The sequence below is a fragment of the Lissotriton helveticus genome, chromosome 4_1 (assembly GCF_964261635.1).
Source record: "Lissotriton helveticus chromosome 4_1, aLisHel1.1, whole genome shotgun sequence".
Classification (NCBI taxonomy): domain Eukaryota; kingdom Metazoa; phylum Chordata; class Amphibia; order Caudata; family Salamandridae; genus Lissotriton; species Lissotriton helveticus.
In genome coordinates this window covers 1,534,148,470-1,534,168,850 of record NC_136063.1, presented here as the reverse complement: position 1 = coordinate 1,534,168,850, position 20,381 = coordinate 1,534,148,470, and the positions used below count along the sequence as shown (strand labels likewise).

Sequence of the window (20,381 nt, the reverse complement as noted above, 5' to 3'; positions counted from 1 at the left end):
TCCCTCCCATTGCTTTCATCCTCTGCATTTTCTCTTTATCTGAGAGAAGACATGAGTTTCATAAAAGTTTAAAAAAACACAAAAGTAAAAAGTTGGATCTGGAAGCTGGAAATCGAAATTGTTGTACTGCAGTTCAATCATTTCTTATAATGACTTCTAACAAGAAAATCTCTGAAAAGTGGAAATGCAGATTTTGTCTTGTGTCCCATTGACATTAATGTCTTTGCTGTGTGAAAAGGTTCAGATCAAGCTGCATGTGTTCCTAGACTATCCAGTAAAAACACTAAGATGTACTTCAGTTGCTGTGGACATGAGACTAGTTAAAGCTCCCGATGATCTCTATGGCTAATGGAAGCTGCTGGCATGCCTTCAACTACGGTGGTGCCTCCCTTTTATTGGCCTTGATAAGGCGTCATCTCGGCTCTGGTAATCTGTCCCAGGAAGCTGGTCTAGTAAAAGTTAAATCTCTTCATGCAACAAATAAACAAGTTTTCTAGCGGTTTTCTTTTAAATGTATTTTGTATCAGATGTTGACTTCCTTCGTGCAGAGATTTCTGGTATTACCTCATGGTGTCAATTCCTCCTGATACTTGCAGGGTGTGCTTAAAAATACATAGATCCTAAGCAAGTACTACACGAGATAACGGCAAAGTAAGTTGTTGGTGCAAGAACATCCAACACTGTTTTGAATGATGATGTCACATATTCGCCATAACGCACTAGACAAAATAGATTTTCTATTTGGATTTGCTCTCTCAGTTTCTCTTCTCCTATTTCCTTTCACTCACATTGATTACTTTCCCAAAAATTACGTTTTTCCAGCAGTGACACTCATTAACTATACACAATATAATGATGCATTTTACTTCTGGCGATAACACACAATATCCCTGCGCAATCTCTCTCTCACTATTTTGCACATTAGGTGCTGTATTCTACCACTCATTTTTGTACAAAATCCTGTTGCACTTCACATTGCATGGTTTCACACAATATTGTGTTGACTCTACCCCTTTGAGTTATGTGTAATATCCTGGTGCACTATACCACTCACAGTTTGGCGCAACTTACTTATTCACTTCACCTTCTCAGAATTTCACACATTATCAAGATGCATACTACTGCCAAGGATTTTAAAAAATCCTAAATCACCATACATCTTACAGTGTCGAATAATATCCTCATACACCCAAACTTCCATTTTATTGGAACAGTCTTCAAATATACTCTCCATGTCATAGTGTCGCTCAATATCCTGATACATGCTACCATTCATGATTTGTGAAATAGACTGATTTAGTCTACCTCTCATGACTGATGTACCCTAGAATTATTTTGCTTCTTTCCCCAAGAGAACCCGTCACGGTTTCAGATTATATATTTATGCTCTTTACCTCTTAAAAATTTGCACAATACCCTTTTGTACTCTACCGGTAATTACTTTGCACAGTATCTTGACACACTTTCCCCAACAACGTTTCACAGAATATCATTGTGTTTTGTGTCACTTTCAAATTCACAGACGCTCCTCATTCTCTCCATCTCCTATTATAAGATATAATATTAAATTATAGCACCCCGTGGCCTGTGCTACTGTTAACCTTGAAATGTGCTTCTAACAGCAGTGGCTGGCACAGGTAAGCGTGGTGGGGCGGGGCATGGCAGGGTGGGAAGTCGACAGATGGCAGAATAGGTACTGTTTATTTATTTAATTATGCCTATTCCGTCGTCTGTCGACTTACCACCCCTCCAACCCTGCCCCACCCCGCCGCGCTTGCCTATGACGGCCGCTGCTGTCTTCTACTACCATTTCCCTACAAAGGTCATGTATTTGCATTTTAAAAAGGTAGACCTCTGAAAAAAAAGTTACATGTCCACACCTAAAATCAGTATCAATTGTCTACTGAATTAATTATTGTAGCGACTAATTGCCTTGATCCGCAAAAAATGCACGACACCAAAGTTCCCTTGACAGCAAAGACAACCCATAAAAATAAAAGTCAAAACCAAAGGTTCATGAAAGTGTGTGATTGTGTTTCAAAGTTGTTGCCATGGATACAAATCTTTTCTTCCCGATATGTGCATTTGAAAAAATATTCCTAAGGATGTCTTGGGCAGCCGTTGGAAGTGAATGTGATATTCAAGGAATAGTGTACTTCTGGCATAATATTAGTTTTAGGTAACTGAAAATTAGATCAGTAGTCATTTAACCTCAGAACAGTCATTTTCTAATATAACAACAATTTTCAGCTATTTTTGTGGTACACTAAGGGGCATATTTGCATACTTCACTCAAAGCAGTGCAGCAAGCAAAGTTGCTGTGCTGCGCTGTGTGAAAGAGAGACAATAGAAATGTGCTACAACTATTAAGATGAGGCATTTCTGCTGTTTCTTAGAGCTGTACACAGTGTGGAAAGCCTAGCACCAACGCAGGCACCCTTGCATCGGGTTTCTGAGTTACAGCCAGTAAAGGTACCTTTCTGCACAAAAACAATCCTTACAGGCATATTCCTCTTTTATGTGTGCTGCAGAATGCAGCATGCATAGAAAGAAGAAGTGACAAGGAGAAATAAATATACTTCTCCTCATTGCACATGCTTCGGGGAGGCTTCATTTTTTGATGCATTACCAGGTTTACTAGCTTTGGTGAATCTGGGAATGTGCCAAAATCCATGCTTGGATGTATGGGAACACCCATGATCCATTCATGGAACGCCTTTCCAACGCAAGGTAACATAAGGCAGCATTATGTGCTGTGTTGAATTAGTTTGCATTTACTAAACCATGCAAAGCCACAAAAAGAAGACGATTCACAAATGTAAATATGTTCGCGTATAACAAATCTTTTGGTGTGTCCAAAGCACTTGATTGACGTGAGATAATAATAATACGTCAAAGTTCGCATTTTCTTCTAAAACGAAAGTGAAGGTCCACTGTGGACACTTTGGCAAAAATGGTGCCCACTAACTAATGAACAAAATACCGCCATCCGAATCCTAACAGGAGTCACCCAGCATTCCCGAGACGCAGCACAGGTGTGTTTCTGTCTTGGTGTATATCTTCATTGTTCATATGCATGTCATAGTGCTTCTGTCCTTGCCTGCTATCCCTGCATGCTAATGTTATTAACTATTTTTGACCCTCCCCAACCACTCCTTTGTCTTTAACGCTAAAATGATTTTCATTTTTGGCAAGAAATGAAAATCACACGAGACAAAAGTGCAACATCTTTTGTCCTTTATTGCTGTTTAAAATGATTTAATGTATTTCATTTGTCTGTAAACATAGCTAAGAAATATAGGAATTACTGTTGTTGCCAACTGTGGTGGGCAAAAGTAACCACCGACAAAGTAGCACCCTTCTGGACAGTTGAGTTGTCTAGGTCTGTGTCGGCCATTTTGGGAGAGGCAGAATGTTTTTTATTGATGTCTGCGGAAGTAGATGTGGGAATGTGTTGACTCCGTAGTATCATGCTTTTTTAGTTCACATGATTCGAAGCAGCTTTTTGCTTTGTTTTAGGATAGGGTGGGATTTTGTATTCCGTCTTTTCCAAATGCTTTCTCAAGTTCAATGAAATACTGCAAGTAAAAATAGCACCTGCCAGTGGCTGAGGAAATAGTTTAGTATAAATTGCATTTATATAGCGCTTACTACCCACTACGAGGCGCTTTTTTAACGTTTGGTCAACTTTACACAGATGGGATTTTTAAAATTTTGTTTACTTTTCTGTTTGAAATTCATTTTCAGTCATTCCAAATGCATGTAATACAAAAGGCAAAAATTAAAGAATTTGCTTCCTCCAGTTTGTTTATCAGGCGTGGATAACAGATCCCAAGACCGCTCTCAGACAAAGAAACAAAGATACGAGCGCATCCAGTAGTCAAGAGAAAGATAAAGAAAATGGACGGAAGGGGCCAGGTGAAGGTAGGTAATAATTTTGCTTATGAAGCAACCTGTTAAGAAACAAATTTGTACCGTAACGATTTTTTTGTGTGAATTTGTTAATTTCTATTAAAAGAGCGTCCAAATCGAGTGTTTGTGTTTGTATTCAAACACATGGAAAACATATTCAAATCAAATCAAATCAAATCAATAGACTTTATTCGGTTTCAGCATTTATAACCATAAAAGTTATCAATACATAAAAGAATTCATAAATAGTAACACTTTTCATCATACAATTAGCTAGATTTCACAAGGGTCTTTAATAATTCAAAGCCAGAGGTACAAAGTTAAATACATAATCCCTTAACCCTTGAATAAAAATTAGGACAATTAAAAAGGATGGGTCTCAGGGCCTTGTCCAATGCATATATATCGTTGGAGTAAATGTAAACCCTGACCAATACTAACACTTAGTCAAGACAAGCCCTGGCCTTCACTGCAGATTTCAGGAACTAAGAGCAAAGAGAATACATTCTTCATGCAACAATTGTAAATAGATAGGAGCTGGACAGGCCTTCTTAAATTTTACCCTCTTTAAAATAGGGACAATAACATTTTTCCGGGGGACCTCATAAAATTTACAAAATAACATGAAGTGCAGCAGATCCTGTGTAGACTCATCGTCGCAATCACAGGGTGCTAGCAACTGTCCTCTTCTACTCCCCCTCGGTATGGACAATAAAAAGTTTAAAAAGTCCAGGCAAAACCTGGTCAATAAAAAGCATTCCTAAGTACTAAAAGACCCCAGGAGATATGGCTTGGGTGATGGTGTCGTTTTCAACATTAAAAATTTATGGACACTGGGTTTCCTCACTTCCAGCTCTTCCCTCTCTAGTTTCCATGAACTGCTAAAAGACTCCCTTATCATCCCCACATCCTTTTTAGTTACCGATTCAAGATTAAGGTACAGTTCAGCCCTTCCTAATATTTCAAAGCTGCTCTTAATATATCTGAGCCAAGGAATGTGAAGGGCATGGTCAAGGGTCATAAACTCTTTCAATATCAGTGGACTCAATGATGATCCTTCACCCAGCCAAATTTTCATCCAGAAAGAGGGCGGAGGGCCAATATATCACTCAGGTAGTGCACCCCCAATTCTTCATGTACCACTATATTAGATGTACCACGAGGGATGCTTAATAAGCACTTCAGGAACGCATTCTCAGCTACTTTTAGGATGTCCATGGTAATATGCCCCCATATTTCGCCACCGTAAGAGGCCATCGTGGCACTCTTGGCCTGGTAGATCTTTAAAAGCGCCACGATTGGTCTCTTACCTAGTTTTGAAGCAAAATAAAAATAGCCATATTCACCCCCACCAGGTCTCCCTTCTTTCTCTGTTTTAGAGGGTCCCATTTCATCTGCTCATCCAATATGACCCCCAGACATGAGAATTCATCGGTACAGGGAACCTGAGAAGAACCAACCCAAAATTGAAAATACTTTTTTGCGCGAAGACCCACCTGCTTAATATATGATTTTGAGTCATTTATAGATAGGTCCCAATCCGACATAAAAGTGGAGAAAGCATCAAGCAGAGTGTGTAGCTCCTTGGCCGTCCTAGATATAAGAACTGCGTCATCCTCATAAACTAGTACTGGCAGACCTCGTCGACCTACCTGCGGATAATCAACCTCTGTCATCAATAGGGCTTTATCCAGATCATTAATGTTTAGGTTAAACAATAAGGGGCTAGGATACACCCCTGATATACTCCTCTCCTTATGTCAAAGTTACGCAAGACTCTTAAATCCTGAGAGAATATAACATGGGCCTTCGTTGCACGGTGAAGATCTTATAAAAAGTAAACAATACTGCCATCCACCCCAATATCTATCATGGACTGCCAAAGTTTAAACCTATTTCACGCGATCAAACACGGAAGACAGATCCATGAATGCTAAATAGATAGTGCCAGGATGGGTGACCGAGTATTTATTAAGGATCATGGTTAGATTAAGGCACTGGGCTATGGTAGAACGCCCTGGGTGGAACCCGTACTGGACGTCTGATAGGATGGTGTGTTCTCCCGCCTAACTGGTCAGCCTATCTAAGAGTATCCAACCCACCACTTTAACCACTGAGTCCAGCAACGAAATCAGTCTATAGCAGTGTGTGCTATCTTGGTCACCTTTTTTAAAAACAGGCACTATAGTCGAGGCAGCCCAGGACTCCGGTCATCCACTTTTTACTGCAGCGTTAATTACTGCAGCAAGGACCGGAGCCCAAAAAGATGGATCTGATTCAATAAAATCCAGCGAGATACCGTCTGGTCCTGGGGCTTTCTTACTTGTCAACCCAACAATACCATCCTTGATCTCTTCTATGCTAAAGACCAAATCAGAGATGTCTTCCTCAGAGTCAGACAGGCAATTTAGCTCAGGGGGGCTCTAGAACATGGTTTCGAAGTGAAACACCCACTCCTCCTCTGTGATATGTGCAGCTACTCCACTTGCCTCCTCCTGATTTAGAAGAGGGCTGTTAATAATGCTCCAAAATCTAGAGCTGATCCTCAAAGTACTAGTCTCAATTAACCCCCTTCAGGCTTCCTCCTTAAAGGCGCACTTACATTTGGCCAGTTCTAGTTTATAATCTTTCCGACACAATCTGACCAGAATCTGGTTTCTTTGGCTCCTATTTAAAGCTTCCCGCAGTTTTCATGCAGCCTGAGAGCAGGAGGAATCAAACCGTCTAGGGGTCTGAATAACTGTTTGTAGGGCCAGGATACTTAAAAAATCCTACTTTAACAGAAATGTTTTTTAAAAGCACCGATAATCTCCCTCGGGGTGTAAACGGTGAGGTACACAAGGCTAACTCCCTTGCACATGAACCTATTACTGATTCGTGAAGTGCATCTGGAGCTATCTAGGTCCACTTTAACCGTCTTTTGCCATCTGTTGGTCTCACTGTCCCACTCCGCATGGCACCTCCTTTGGGAAACAGTAGGGGTCCATGAAGATCAACGCACAAAGGATTGTGGTCACTATGGCCGCTAGCTTGTATGGTGAATCCTGCACATAAAACTTGTAAAGTCGATGAAATTAATATAAAATAGATACATGAGTCACCACCCCTCCCTTTAAAAGATGGGAGAGCAACCTTGCTAAAGGGCTCACACAGAGACATAAGAGACAGTAAATCAAATTCATGAAGAAGATTGTTCAGCATATGCCCCTGTAAAGAATGTTCAAAGTGAATTCCCCTCACCCGTCGGCCAATCTTAAGACCCTGGGATCTCCACATGGATGGATGTTAAAATCCCCAACAACCAAGGTTTTGGAGAACAGCATCACAATGTTGCCTAACATGCTGATCTTACACCCCCCTTGGAGCATATTACTGAATTATAAAAATTAATGAGACCCAATGTGTTAGAGCCTTTACTTAATACCAAAACTGTATACATGAACTCAATGTTGGCAAGACCAATATCTTGCATTCTACTGCCAGAGATATATAAATTGCAAGACCACTCTTTGGTCTGCCAACAGGAGAAGGGGAGGCTGGTGCGAAAAAAGACGTATATCCTTCTAAAAATAAACTACAATCCATCAGCCATGTTTCCTGCAAACATATCACACTGAATTGTTTTACAAATGTGATCCAAACGGGTCAGAAAACCTATTGGCTAATCCTGCGATGTTCCAGGATATAATGTTTTTAACACATTCACCCAAAGACCCATAAATTTGCACTACAAAATCCTGCTGGTCATTAGATTTCTCTGAATCTGTAAAAGAGAGTCCACTAAGTCAATCGTAAGCGTCCTTGGCAGTCAGGGAAGTAAAACGTTTTGACAACTCCAAAAAAGGGCGGGCCAGGATCTTGGCAAGTTTGGGGCATTTGATTCCGGTGAGTTGATTTAGGAGGCAGATTTAAATAAGCATTCCTGCTTATAGGAAAATTTGATGGCATCAATCCATTACATGGGACACTATTGTTGTTCTTCCTATAATTGCACCCCTATAACTCTGGTTTATAAGAAAAACAAGAGGTAAGGCCATTATGGATGACTTGAGTCCAAAAGGAGCAGGGTGCAAGCCTGTAACCAAAATTCTTTCCGCGATGTGGGATCTATTAAAATTAATGATGACACTGTCGCCCTTACAAGACTTAAAGGAGCTGCCGATCCGATTAATCCTTGCACCATATTAATGTTTTTTTAAACCCTCATTCCTAGAGTGGTGTTGCACGAAAGACAGTATAGGACTTTATTCTTTATTTGAGAGAAGTCCTCCTTGGTACCCTGGGGGAGGGTTGGCACATTCCCCAATATCTCAACATAGAGAGTTGATTCAGCTGGCAGATAAATAACAGGTAGGTTCTGCATAGAAGCCTTCCGTCCCCCCTGTGATTGCCCCCTAGTTAATAGCTCTCCAATGCAGTTGGATTCTGCGTGGCCTGCGTATCCATATGTCCATGGGTTACACCAGGGGTTGACACTGGGTGTCGAGCGGGTGCCTGATTACCTGATTTGCTGGAGTTGGTCCCCTATGTTTGAATGCGGGGCTGTCAGGATGGGGCAATCCGCGATTAGGGGGCCATTGATGGAACTAATTCTGGGCTAACAGCTACCCCTCCTGTTAGTACACAGCATTTGAGGTCTGATAGACTCTTTTTGATCGAGGTCAAACGTTGGATTAACAGACCCAATTTGGAGACCAACAAAGACTTCATAGAGTCTCGAAAAGATTCCAATATGCCCATCAAGTCCGCCACGGTCAGTGCTTGAGCAGTCTGTGGCTCTTGAGATGTCTGGTTAGGTCTCGATCTTTTCGCGTTACCCCCAGGGCCGGACTGGGAACCACAACCGGCCCTGGCAAAGTGCTAGGACCCCCCCACACCCCCTCCCCACTCGGGGGAGTTGGAGGTGCCGCCGAGCACTGTGCCGGGCCGGTTTTCGGCCGATTTTGGTACAGGGCCGATTTTGCAGCTATGCTGCAAAAACGGCACTGTATCAAAAACGGCCCCAGGGGCCCAAAACCGGCCCCCACCTGTGCGGCGCAATGGGGAATTGCCCGGTGTCCGCTTTGGCCAGTCCGGCCCTGGTTACCCCCGTTGTTTGGGTCTTTCTTTTTGTGCCTGTCCCTTCTTGGCTGACAGGCTCATCCACTGTTAATCTCCCTTGCGTGGTACAACCGGCAGCTTAGCATTTAAATGAACTGGATGCTTCCTGGAGGTGACTTGCTGCATGTCCTTGGCTTAAAGGTGCTTTATCATCTGATTGTTGATCATAATGGCAGGAGAAAGGGGTAACTGTTGGGCTATTGATTGACTATTTATCCCGATAAGATCCTGCGCATCCTCTTGTAGCCCAGGGTTATTTAAAGAATCATCAGCGCTGGCCAAAAAAATTGTGTATCTGCAAGCTTAAGGAGTGGAGCAATAACAGGGGACCTAGAAAGGTGTTGGTACACCAGCTCAATCTCCTTGTCCAACACTGCTGCAGCTCGCTGAAGAAACAAGTCCATGGTTACCACAGGGGCTGTATTACCTGCCAGGACCCTCCCAGGAGCTAAGGTCACCTTGCTCTTTCCCATGTTGTGCCCAGATCAGTGTGCGTAGTAACAACCCTCTGGTCCCAACAAGCAGGTAAAATGTATTACTAGTTGCCTCCTTATACTGGAGAACGAAACCCAGATGTTCAAAATGCCGGGTCCGTCAGCTTGCAAATGCCCTATAACCACCATACACGATGCCAATGTCAACAAGTTTAAAATAAGGCAAACTGCCTTCCTACCTGCTCCTCTGCCTCAGTCACTGTAGGTGGGGCTGTAGGAAACTCGATTTTAAAATATCAAGGCACCAAGACTTTATCGTGGATGAAATGAAGGGCGATAAATCAAATTCAAGGACAGCCAAGAGGGTAGGCCTAACCCAGCCTCCTCTGGTCTCGGACGGGCAGACGGGCCCGCCCTTGGCCCAGGCACGGCCCGGGCGCGCCTGTGTGCATCACAGGCTCCGAGAGCCCTATCCTGGATTTCGGCGCCTCCTGGCGCGTAGAATGAGCGTTGGGGGCGTGCGTGCCACGTACCAGCTGGGGGGTTGTGGTCCCTTTCTCCCTGGTCACACTGGCGTGCACTGGCATGCAAAAGGCAGGCAAAGCAGCTGAAAGTACGGGCTCCCATATTCTATTTAGTAAGGTCCCACCTTAGAATGCGATTGTAAAATGTACTTCGCTAAATCAAAAAAATTGTTTATTGAGGTATACTATTTAATGGTGCAGAAACTTGCAGCTTCAGGGAACAAATGGACATGTGCTTATCTGAATTTAGTTTGCATAGGAACACCCTGAAGGAGTCCACTCATCTCCATTGATACAAAACAAAGGTTTTACAATGGAGCAAAGATGGATTGTGTAAATCGAAGAACATGCTGCCTATGCATCTGTTATGGCCCAGGAGGACAGCATGTGGTAAGAGAAAGAGAGCCAGTGAAGGGTCACTAGTTGACCAATGATTATCACAAAGAGGTACGATAGTGTGGTCAGGAGTCCGGAAAGGGTTTCCCCATCGCGCCATGGTGACAGAATGTGCACAAAGGTAGATCTCACCAACATGTATCATCAAAATGTGTGTTGCCATCGATAAGCATTTTGCACATGGATACTGTGCAAGAGACCTATTGCAGTTGCAGGGTGCATTGTGGCTACAAATAAAAAGCTTAACCAACACCATCTGGATGAGCTTCAGGGTAAGCAGACATTTTTTGTTTGCCCAAACAATGGTAATTGTTAGACTTGGCATCCTTGGCGTGGTTTCCCCTGATGTTTTTGCCCTCTGACCTCCTGTTTTGCTGACTTTAGGATTTTGGGCACTTTACCACTGTTGTCCACTGATAAAGTGTTTGTTCTCTTTCCCTAAAACAAGGCACAGTTGGATTATCCACAGTAATCACTACATGTGTCCAGGCCTGTTAATTGAAAGCTACTAGTGGTCCTACAGCACTGATTGTCCCACCCACTTCATCAGCCCTTTAAACATGTTTCAGGCATGCCATTGGGGAGCCTGTGTGTGCAGTTTTTGAACTGCCATGTTGATCTGGCAAATTAATCCTGTTGCCAGGCCCAAACCTTCCTTTTTTTATACATATAAGTCACCCCTGCTGGAGCGACTTTGGACATCTCCCACCTCTCCTTACACATTAGACTGCAGTTGACTGATTGAGGCAAATTGGAAGTTGACATTCAATTGAACAGATTAACATGTGTGCAACCAACCAGGCTACACAAGGAAATCTAGGAATCAGAGCTTAACCTTTAGTAGATTTAATACAAATTTGCAATTAGCCAAGGATATAAGCAAGTAATAGTAATATCAAAGAGACACAAAATTACAAAAGGTAAGGTCAAATTTCGAAAGTAAAAGGCATGAAAAAAATTCAATCATGAAGATACAGAAAGTAGCAAATAAAATGTGATGTCGCATAAGGAAACTCTGGTTCACCTCAATAAACATCAATAAACCTTAAAATCATCAAGCTAAAAGTCCAATTAAAATTTAGGACAGATGAAACCAGTCTGAGCTCTAAATTAGGATAGGAAAGGTTCTAAGCATGGATCTATAGATGTAACAGGACAATGTAGGAAAGTATCAACATTGTGGAAACTTCTGCAGAAGTATTCCAAAGAAAGTGTTAGCATAATGTCACACTTGGAAAGGAATAAGGGAAACAGACTATAGGAAAAACATGAGATTTAGATGGTGTTATCTCGATCACACCACCATTATCCAATGAGAAAACAGTGTTCAGATGCTTTACAACATGGCTTCCAATTCGCAGCGTCTTGGTTAAGACAGCCATTCTCAGTGTAAAACAACTCCTGGTAAATGCTGCATAGGATGTTTTCTTATAACATTGCAGACTATTATGTTATGTTATCTAAACTTTTTATCGTACACAACTCATTCCCAGAGGAGCATCTCGGCATTGGGCACAGTAATTTGGCATAAATGATCACCAGAAAAATAGGGAGAAACATTAAAGCGCCATGTTTTTAATATTTGAATTTAGCATGGTCCTCACATAACCAAATGGACACAGGAAGTTTATTCCAGAAAAATGATCCCAGATAAGAAAATGATCTACTGCCAAATGCAAGGTATTTTTTAGAAAAGACTTATTAGAAGATCTTACGGACCGATAGAGCTAAGTGCTAAGGCTAAGGAAAAGCTTGGAGTGAAGATAAGTTGGCAAGGTTTTAATTAAGGCCTTCTGTATCAAGCAACATATCTTGAAGAATATAATTTTTATGTTCAACCTATTTCAGTCCCTTAGTATGAGAGCCATGGAAGTACAGCGAGGCAAATTGCAAATGAACAGGGTGGCAGTATTCTGCAGCACTCAGAGTTTTGATACTAAGGTACCATTAGCTGCTCCAAGAAGTGCATTTCCATAGTTCAAGCAACTGGTAATAAGAGCTTGGACTAGCAAATGTCTATATCTGGGGGAAGCCATGGAAAAATCTTCCTTAAAAGGCACATTGTGGCATAGCAAGTGACACGGGTAGAATCCACCTGGGATTTCATTGACAAAGATTGATTGATTTTGAACTCTATATTTTTTACTTCTTGTTTGGGAGTGGGAGCAGGGGTAAGCTCAGATGGCCACCAATCAGCTGACCATATTTCCAGGGCTTTATCAAAAGTAGAATCTCCATTTTGTCTCCCTTCAGCTGAAGACATGTATTGGTCATATGTGTTGCAATATTACGCATGCAGTGGGAAAACTACGACTGAACTTTGTTGGAATCAGGTCCAAAAGAGATAAGCAATTGCTTATCATCCATGTAGGATAAGATCTCAAATCCATATGTTCTCACTATCTATGCTAGAGCCGCCATATAAATGTTAAATAGCTGCAAGCTCAGGCAGCAACCCTGTGGTACTTCTTTGCTGATTCTTAAGGTTTTGGACCTAAAGAAGTCAAGACAATCCTTGAGCAAGGCACTACCACATATGCCAGCCTTACACAGCCTATGAATTAGAATGGAATGAGAGACCATATCAAACGCTGCATACAGGTCCAGAAGGACCAGCCTAATCACAGTCCCAGCATCAAGGGAAAGTCTAATGTTATCAGAGGCGGCAAACAAGCCTGTCTGTGTACTATGGGATGTCCTAATCCCTGACTGTGAGTGCTCTAAGATTTTATGTTCTTCCAGAAATGACAACAATTGGGAGTTGCTGAAATGTGTTGTTTCCCGTAGGAATGACGTCTCCAATAGGCAATTGATTAATGGATTCCACTCTGTTTTCAAATAAAATTCATTAAATCTTCATGTCATTATCTTTACACCCTCAGCCCAGGAGGGTTCACCTCTGTGGCACCACCTACCTATTAAAGAAAAAACCACACGCAAAAAAACACCAGAGTGCGATTTCCACATCCTATTTTTGGATCAGCAATTGGGAGTTGACATATCCTTCTAAAATGTTGACCAGTGATGGTAGCAAGGAAATTGGGCCGTAGTTAGAGAGATCCTTTGGGTTAGCTGAAGGATTCTTAAGAATGGGCCTAACTTGTGCACATTTCCAGCTTGCTGGAAGCTTTGCTGTTGTTAACAAGAAATTGAAAGTTCCCTTACAGCTGGGGCAATCACCAGGTTCACACTAGCCATGATCCATGTCCTACGGGGACATGGTTCACGAGGGGATCCCGATTTGGCCTGTGAAAGCATCCTTTGCACGTGCTCCAAGGAACTTAGGTCAAATTTGCTTAGAAAATTGGTGACATTAGGGGGGCTTGATTAATATCACATGTGTTCATGTACCCTTCTAGGGCTGTTGGGAAATTCTTATAAATTTGGTTGATTTTATCCTCAAAGAATTCTGCCAATGAGTCACACAATTGTTGCAAGGCCAAGATCGAATTGGTGCAAGAGCAGGGTTTCAAAAAGCTATTCAGGGTTTTGTAGAGTTTTTTAGCTGAACTGCTCGCATTATCAATAGTAGCCAAGAGGTAATCTCTACGAACCATCCTAAGCTGCTTGTGGTAACTTTTTTTTATCTCAATTTCCATACTTCTTTGTCTGCTGGAGATTTGGTGGTACACCATGTACGTTCTAAGCGCTTTCACTTGTTCTTGCCAAGATTTCTTGCTCTGCCTGTTTATTGCTAATACATTGTCCTCCTAACTTTTACCAATGAAGCCACCAGAAGGCACCTGCTGTGGAAACGGTATTGCAAGCAGAGTGAGAAAAGACAACTTCACGTTTAAAGAATTGTAGGCTCAGTGGGCTAACTTTAGTATGCAAAAGGAACAATTGATGGACAGAATGCGGAACAATGTCAAACATTCACCCCAGTACATAGATCTGGGCCTAAATCCATCGTTTTTTTGCTCACCATGCCATTCCAGTTTGAATCCCAGCCATATGCAAATTAGTCTTGACCCTGGCCCAATGGTAACAGTCCAGCCCGAACTGCCAGGCCAGGTCCTCCTTGTACTCGAAACAAGTATCCTAGGACCGCTTTCAGAGTTTCACCTGTCATCATCCAGGATAGCTTGACTCCAGTGACATGGAAAGCACGGGACCCACATCTGGTCATACCCTGCCAACTTAGGGCAAACAAAGCGTTTTCACCCCGAGTGGGACGGGTATTCCCAGTCGTGGGTCCCATGCTCTCCAGGCCACTGGAGTCAAGCCACCTTCTGTGAAAGCATGCTCCCGACTCTGGTGAATGTGTATATGCTGGAACATGAGATTCTCATATTGTAACTCTGACGAATGTGAGATTCACATATTCCGACTCTTGCGAACCCGTAGGTGCCAGAACGTGAAATTTACAAGTTTATTATGTGCCTAAGTGATCTTGAGCAAACGCTCAACATATCTTATGCATACAGAGTCTGCTGTGGGGCCATATGTGAATCCATCCTCATGGATCTGGAAAAGGGACGGGGAAAGTATTTTTATGCCAGCTGACCCATACTGTGTCTTTGGTTTTGAGTCTAGGCCTGTGGAGGACGGAGCTAATTGGCTTGACGTCATCCCAACCTAACTTAACGAGGTGAACCAATGGACACACAAGCTGACTTGCTACCTGATGGTAACCTCAATTTTAATTCCAACACTTGAATCGTGCACCTAATTGAGGAACTGAAAAATGATTTAAGGAGTTTCACTTTTTACTTGGACATGTATAGCTTAAAAGTACACGTCCAACCTTTTAATTACAATACACCCTGCACTATGGACTCCCTAGGTCCTACCGTAGGAGTGATCAATATGTAAAAAAAGGGAAGTTTAAGACTTGGAAAGGAGGTAATTTTGCCAAGTTGAATTCGCAGTTTAAAAACGTCTAGCCAGTTGCAATGGCAGTCCTGAGGCGTCTTTTAATGGGCTACTTAAGTGGGTGGCACAATAAGCGCTGCAGGCCCACCAGTAGCATTTAATTTACCAGCCCACTTTATCAGGGACTTATAAGTACATTAAATATACCACTCGAGTATAAACACAAATTTACCATGTTTTAGGGAGTAGGTACAAGCACTTAGCCCTGGTTAACAGTGGTAATTTGCACAGAGACCTAAGGTCATCAAAAATGAATTCGGAAAAATAGGAGGATGAAGACAGAAATGCTTGAGAAAGACCACCCTAAGGCAGACAGGTCTATCTTAACACCCATGAGAAGCTTAGGAGTTAAGATCTTAATATATGCTCATAGGACTGGGATTTTGAAATGTGATTAGTGCTGCAGGTGGCCTCCCAGAGTGACTTACAGCAGACTGCTTTTGCTGCAACATGGGTTCATTTGTGATGTACCTCCAGAAGATGATGCACCCATGCACAAATATTCCAGATGTATGTATATTTGTGTAACCCACACTCTGGGAATTCCAGCTATCTTTGCTGCAGACAGTCCTAGGTTTGCAAGGAAGAGTCTCACAGGCTAGGCCGTTACTGTTGGGATTCCAAGGGAGATTTTCCAAGGCAATTCATGCTTTCCCCCCTGACTGCAGGCATGTTTGCTTGAAGCAAAACAGTCAGTCAACTATATCCCTCTGTTGAACACATGCAAGGAAGAGTGGCAAAATCCACAGTCCACAGCAACAGCAAAGAAACTCAGTATGGAAGGCAGATGTTTTCCTCAACAAATTCCAAAACTTTCTCTCTAGATTGTCTCTAGCAGACCTTTCAAAATGTCACAGTTTCACCTCACTCAGTCGTCTTGATGTCCAAGCTAATGATTAGCATGTCATTTAACCCGTGAACATAGATATGGAATTAGTAATGAAACTATCACTGATACGATGAGGTTTTCGTTGTTTTCTTCCTGCACAGAAAGGAACTACCTTAGAGACTTTGAAACTGAGTTAGAGTTTGGTGGATGGGTACTCTATCACAAACATGACGGATATAGATTCTGAGTCCACCATAATACAAGTGTCACATAATATACTTGTAATAAGGCGGATAGGATATTCGTAATTGTTTGTGACCAAAATTCTTGTCTGCTAAACTTTAAATCAGGCTTTTAGTTCCTTTTCCCAACCAGTACACAAGCAATTTTAAATCAGTGTACAGAAAGAAAGAGAACAGACTATTAGAGTAAATTGCTATGCAGATATGGTGCACACACAAGGGCTTCTTTGCTATTGGCTGTTGGCGGACGGGTAACGTGCACATTTGCTTGGTCGATACTGACAGGCACACATCAGTCTGGAAAGAAATTCCAGTGTTAAAGTGGGTACATAAAAATGCAAAACGGAAAATGGGTTTGACTGTGGTGAGGAACACCGATAGTAGGTAGAGATAGGCATAGGATACAGATATGGCACAGTAAGTGGCGAAAGATAAGAGAACAGGACGGCGTGGGTTTGGTAACAGGTGGGAAGACGACTGAAGCGATGAAGCGAGAGGGAGGAGGATAGATGTCACTGTCACCATTATACTGAAAAGAAGGAGTGGAGTGGGGTGAGAGGTAACCAGCTGTAAGATTGTAAATGAGGGTGTCACTGTTGATTTCTTACCAAGGATTTCTTATGGCATTACCAAGGAAATTTGTTATTTCACTGTAACTTTGAAGGAATAATGCAACTTAAAACCGGTTTTGAAAATATTAGCCACATAACCCCAGGTAACCAGAGGTCATAAAATATTAACATACTCAGTTATGTTTTGGCTCTTGCTTTTGTAGGGATTAGGCGACACACGTTTTTTTATTTTTTTTTATCTGTTTTCTCTCTCTAACTAAAAATATAAGAATATATTTAACTCATTATTTCAGCCTGTGGAGCATGTGACGGCATGGTAAGTATAACATGTGAAGCTACTGTGGACCAGCAGATGTATGAACATGTAGGGAGAGTCCCTCATAAAATCACTAAGGCGTAATTAGCTTTATGGATATTCCTACGTTTGCTTTAAAAAAAAATAATAATAAAGCTTTTCTTTTAAAAGCACATATGTGGCTGCACCCCATCTATGCATACATTGAAAAATAGCCGAACCTGCGATTTTTATACTTAAGTGGTGTAAATGACTGTTACTTGATGTCTCGACTGAGATCATATCTTGTGTGGTATCTGCGCCTATTTTCATCACTCAAAGTGAGCTTACCACTAATGTTGGGATAGGCGTCCTGCATCAGGAAAATACTTTTTTACCCAATCACAACAAGGGTACAAACTTGCAGGGAGCATATACTTGGTCATTACTCCTTTGAAGAAATACAGAATCATCTCACATTATTGGCAAACCATAAAATAATCCATTTGGCAAAAGAATTATTAAAAACTCCCTAGGTAAATATTGCGCGACTGGGACAAATGAAAAAATAAGATTTGTAAATGAGAACACTGTTTTCTGGAACAGCAATTTAAAACTGAAGTGCATAATAATCCCAATATTTGATTATTTTAATTTAAGCAGAATTCAACTGCGTTGGTGCATCTTTCTGGTCTTTTGTGCAGAATGCAAACACCAACAGGAATCAAATATGTAATACATTCTTCAAGAAGAGAGACAATTGCTAGCTGAATTCTCCTAAAAATTTGAATATTAGTTTGTTGGATATATTTAAATAGTGCAAACCTAGCTCAGCGAGGCAGTGGAGCGCCTTACAAGAATAGACCTTACATCCTGATAGGTACAGATTTCAGGAACTTTATTGTGCATTTAATTTAGCTAGGAGAGTTGGCATGAACAAATGTAGATGGCCACATATTTCCAGGGGGCCTTTCAGTCTTAGAGGAGGGATAAATGTGACTGGAAACGAGGATGCTTTTTTCAGTTTTACTTTACTATTAGTCAAGGAAAGGCTGGGTAGGCGTGCCTTTTTTTGTTGATGTAGGTATGCTAGTTTGGAAAATGTATGAAAATATTGTACCTGGTGCCACTACAGTGCCCGCCAAAAAATTAAGGGCCCTCTTGGCCCACTATTTATACACAGTTCGTGCAGCACATTTATGTCTACAACACAAAAACGCATGGAAATCCTCAAGTATATATTTATTCGTTCTTAAATTGCAGTTCATTCATGATTCATAATACTCAAATATCTTGAAATTGCAAAATCACTGGTTTCCTTCCAAATACGTATTTAAAAATATAACAACAGGAAAGTGAGACCCATTTCTCAGCATCCATCTTTACAGGAAGTGAATATACTGGATTCTTGCCAACATATATTAAACATAGAACAAACCAGAGAAGCAGACGCAATTTCTCATCATCGATATCAAGTGGAAGTGACATCATCACATTTTCCAGCATCCTTGTCTACAGAAAGTGACATCACCTGTTTCCCTCTTAAAACGTCTTGCCTCCTCCTCTACTTCTGTCAACTTGTTAGGGTGTCCTACCTCCCAGACGTTCTCATCTAAAGGCAGATATAACCAAGAGCATCTCCTGCTTGTGTTGCTATATCGAGGAAGGGTTTTGGGCCAAAGCCCCTTATTTTTTTTATTTTTATTTTTTTTTAAAGATTTTATATAGCGCTGGCTACACTGGCGTAATGAAACTTGAGGGGGGCCCCCTGCAAGGCACAATAGGATAGAAACACAGACAGGCAAGATTAAAAACATTATTAAATTGACAAAAAAGGCAAAACGCTATTAACATGAGGAGAGGTTATCAAGAAGACTAATTAACATGAAAACAATAATAAATTAGCAAAAGAGCTATTTCCAGTCCAGGGAGGACCTGGCTTGGCAGTTCGGGCTGGACTGTTCCCATGGGCACAGGGTCAAGACTGATTTGCATATGGCTGGGTTCAAACTAGAATGGCATGGTGAGCAAAAAAACGATGGATTTAGGCCCAGATCTCTGTGCTGGGGTGAATGTATGACATTATTCTGCATTCTGTCCATCAACTGTTGTTTTTTCATTTGTCACCCAGAGTGGGACGGGTATGCTCAGACGTGAGTGTGAGAAGTTGGCCTGGTATATGATGCTCACTAGTTCTAGTGATCACCTTGTACCATGCCAAGCAACCCTTATGGTGCAGGTTGTAAAGTCAACCTTATAGACAAGCTATCCTATGGGTAGCAAGGACTAAGCAGTCTTAGGCTAAACTCTGTAAAGGCATGTGAAGCAAGCTGTTTTACCATATACAATCCCTTGAATACCAAATGAAAGGACACTACACAGATATATATTGAAAATATGTATAGATTTATTTCTACAAAGATACCCTATACTCTTTATGAGCACAGAAGCATATGCGTTTAAAACAAAACACAGTTTAAATATACAAAAGTTGCACGAATATGGATGAGCCCTAGGGGCCACCTAAACCATATACTAAAATAGTGGTATAAGAACCACTAGGGGGAAAGTGAAGAGGCCTAGGGCCTGGGGAATCGCTGGAGCTGTTCGGGACTAGCAGTGATGTAGTCGGGAAAGGCCCGCGGGACTCAGGTGCAGTGCGGAAAGCGCACGCATGCACCAATGCAATGTCAATGGTGCGTAAAAGTTACAAAGTTAGTTATTGAGGAACCTTCCGAGTGACCTAGAAGGATGAAACTTTAGACACAGACACTAGAGGTGTGTACCAGTGTGGGAACACCGGCGTTGCTGAGTTACCTCACCCACAGGAAGCGGGTGCATAGGGTCGAAGTAGTGTCGGGTTTCATCACGCAGGTCGATGGTGCTTGGAGCTGAAGATGCTGCAGGCGGCTCGATGTGAAGAGTTCCGGTGGATCCAAGGGTGGATCTGAAGAGGTGAAGACCTGAAAGCAGAGGGGACAATATTCAAAGTCACTAGCCAGTGACTACCGTGGAACCAGGAAGGAACCAGGCGATGTCGGGTGCAAACAGGCGATGTCGTGAAGATTGTCTCTGCAGCCACGTGGACACGAAGAGGTCAGGGACGTCCAGGCGTTGGTCACGAGCTGTCCCACAAAGGCTCTCGCTGATGGTGGTGTCGGCAACTTGATTGAAGCAAACAGGCCTTGGCTAAGGCAAGCCACGCAGGAAGTGATTCAAGCTT

The 20,381-nt window shown here is 42.0% G+C and overlaps 1 protein-coding gene across 2 annotated transcripts in view; it reads left to right on the top strand.

The window, feature by feature from the left end:
- PIEZO2 (piezo type mechanosensitive ion channel component 2) overlaps nucleotides 1-20,381 on the top strand; it is a 1,179,452-nt gene that overhangs the window by 950,725 nt on the left and 208,346 nt on the right. For both annotated transcript variants that reach the window (XM_078688152.1, XM_078688151.1), the window contains one exon: nucleotides 3,804-3,924. In XM_078688152.1, coding sequence (XP_078544278.1) covers nucleotides 3,804-3,924 — 121 coding nt within the window. The remainder of the gene's footprint in view (nucleotides 1-3,803; nucleotides 3,925-20,381) is intronic.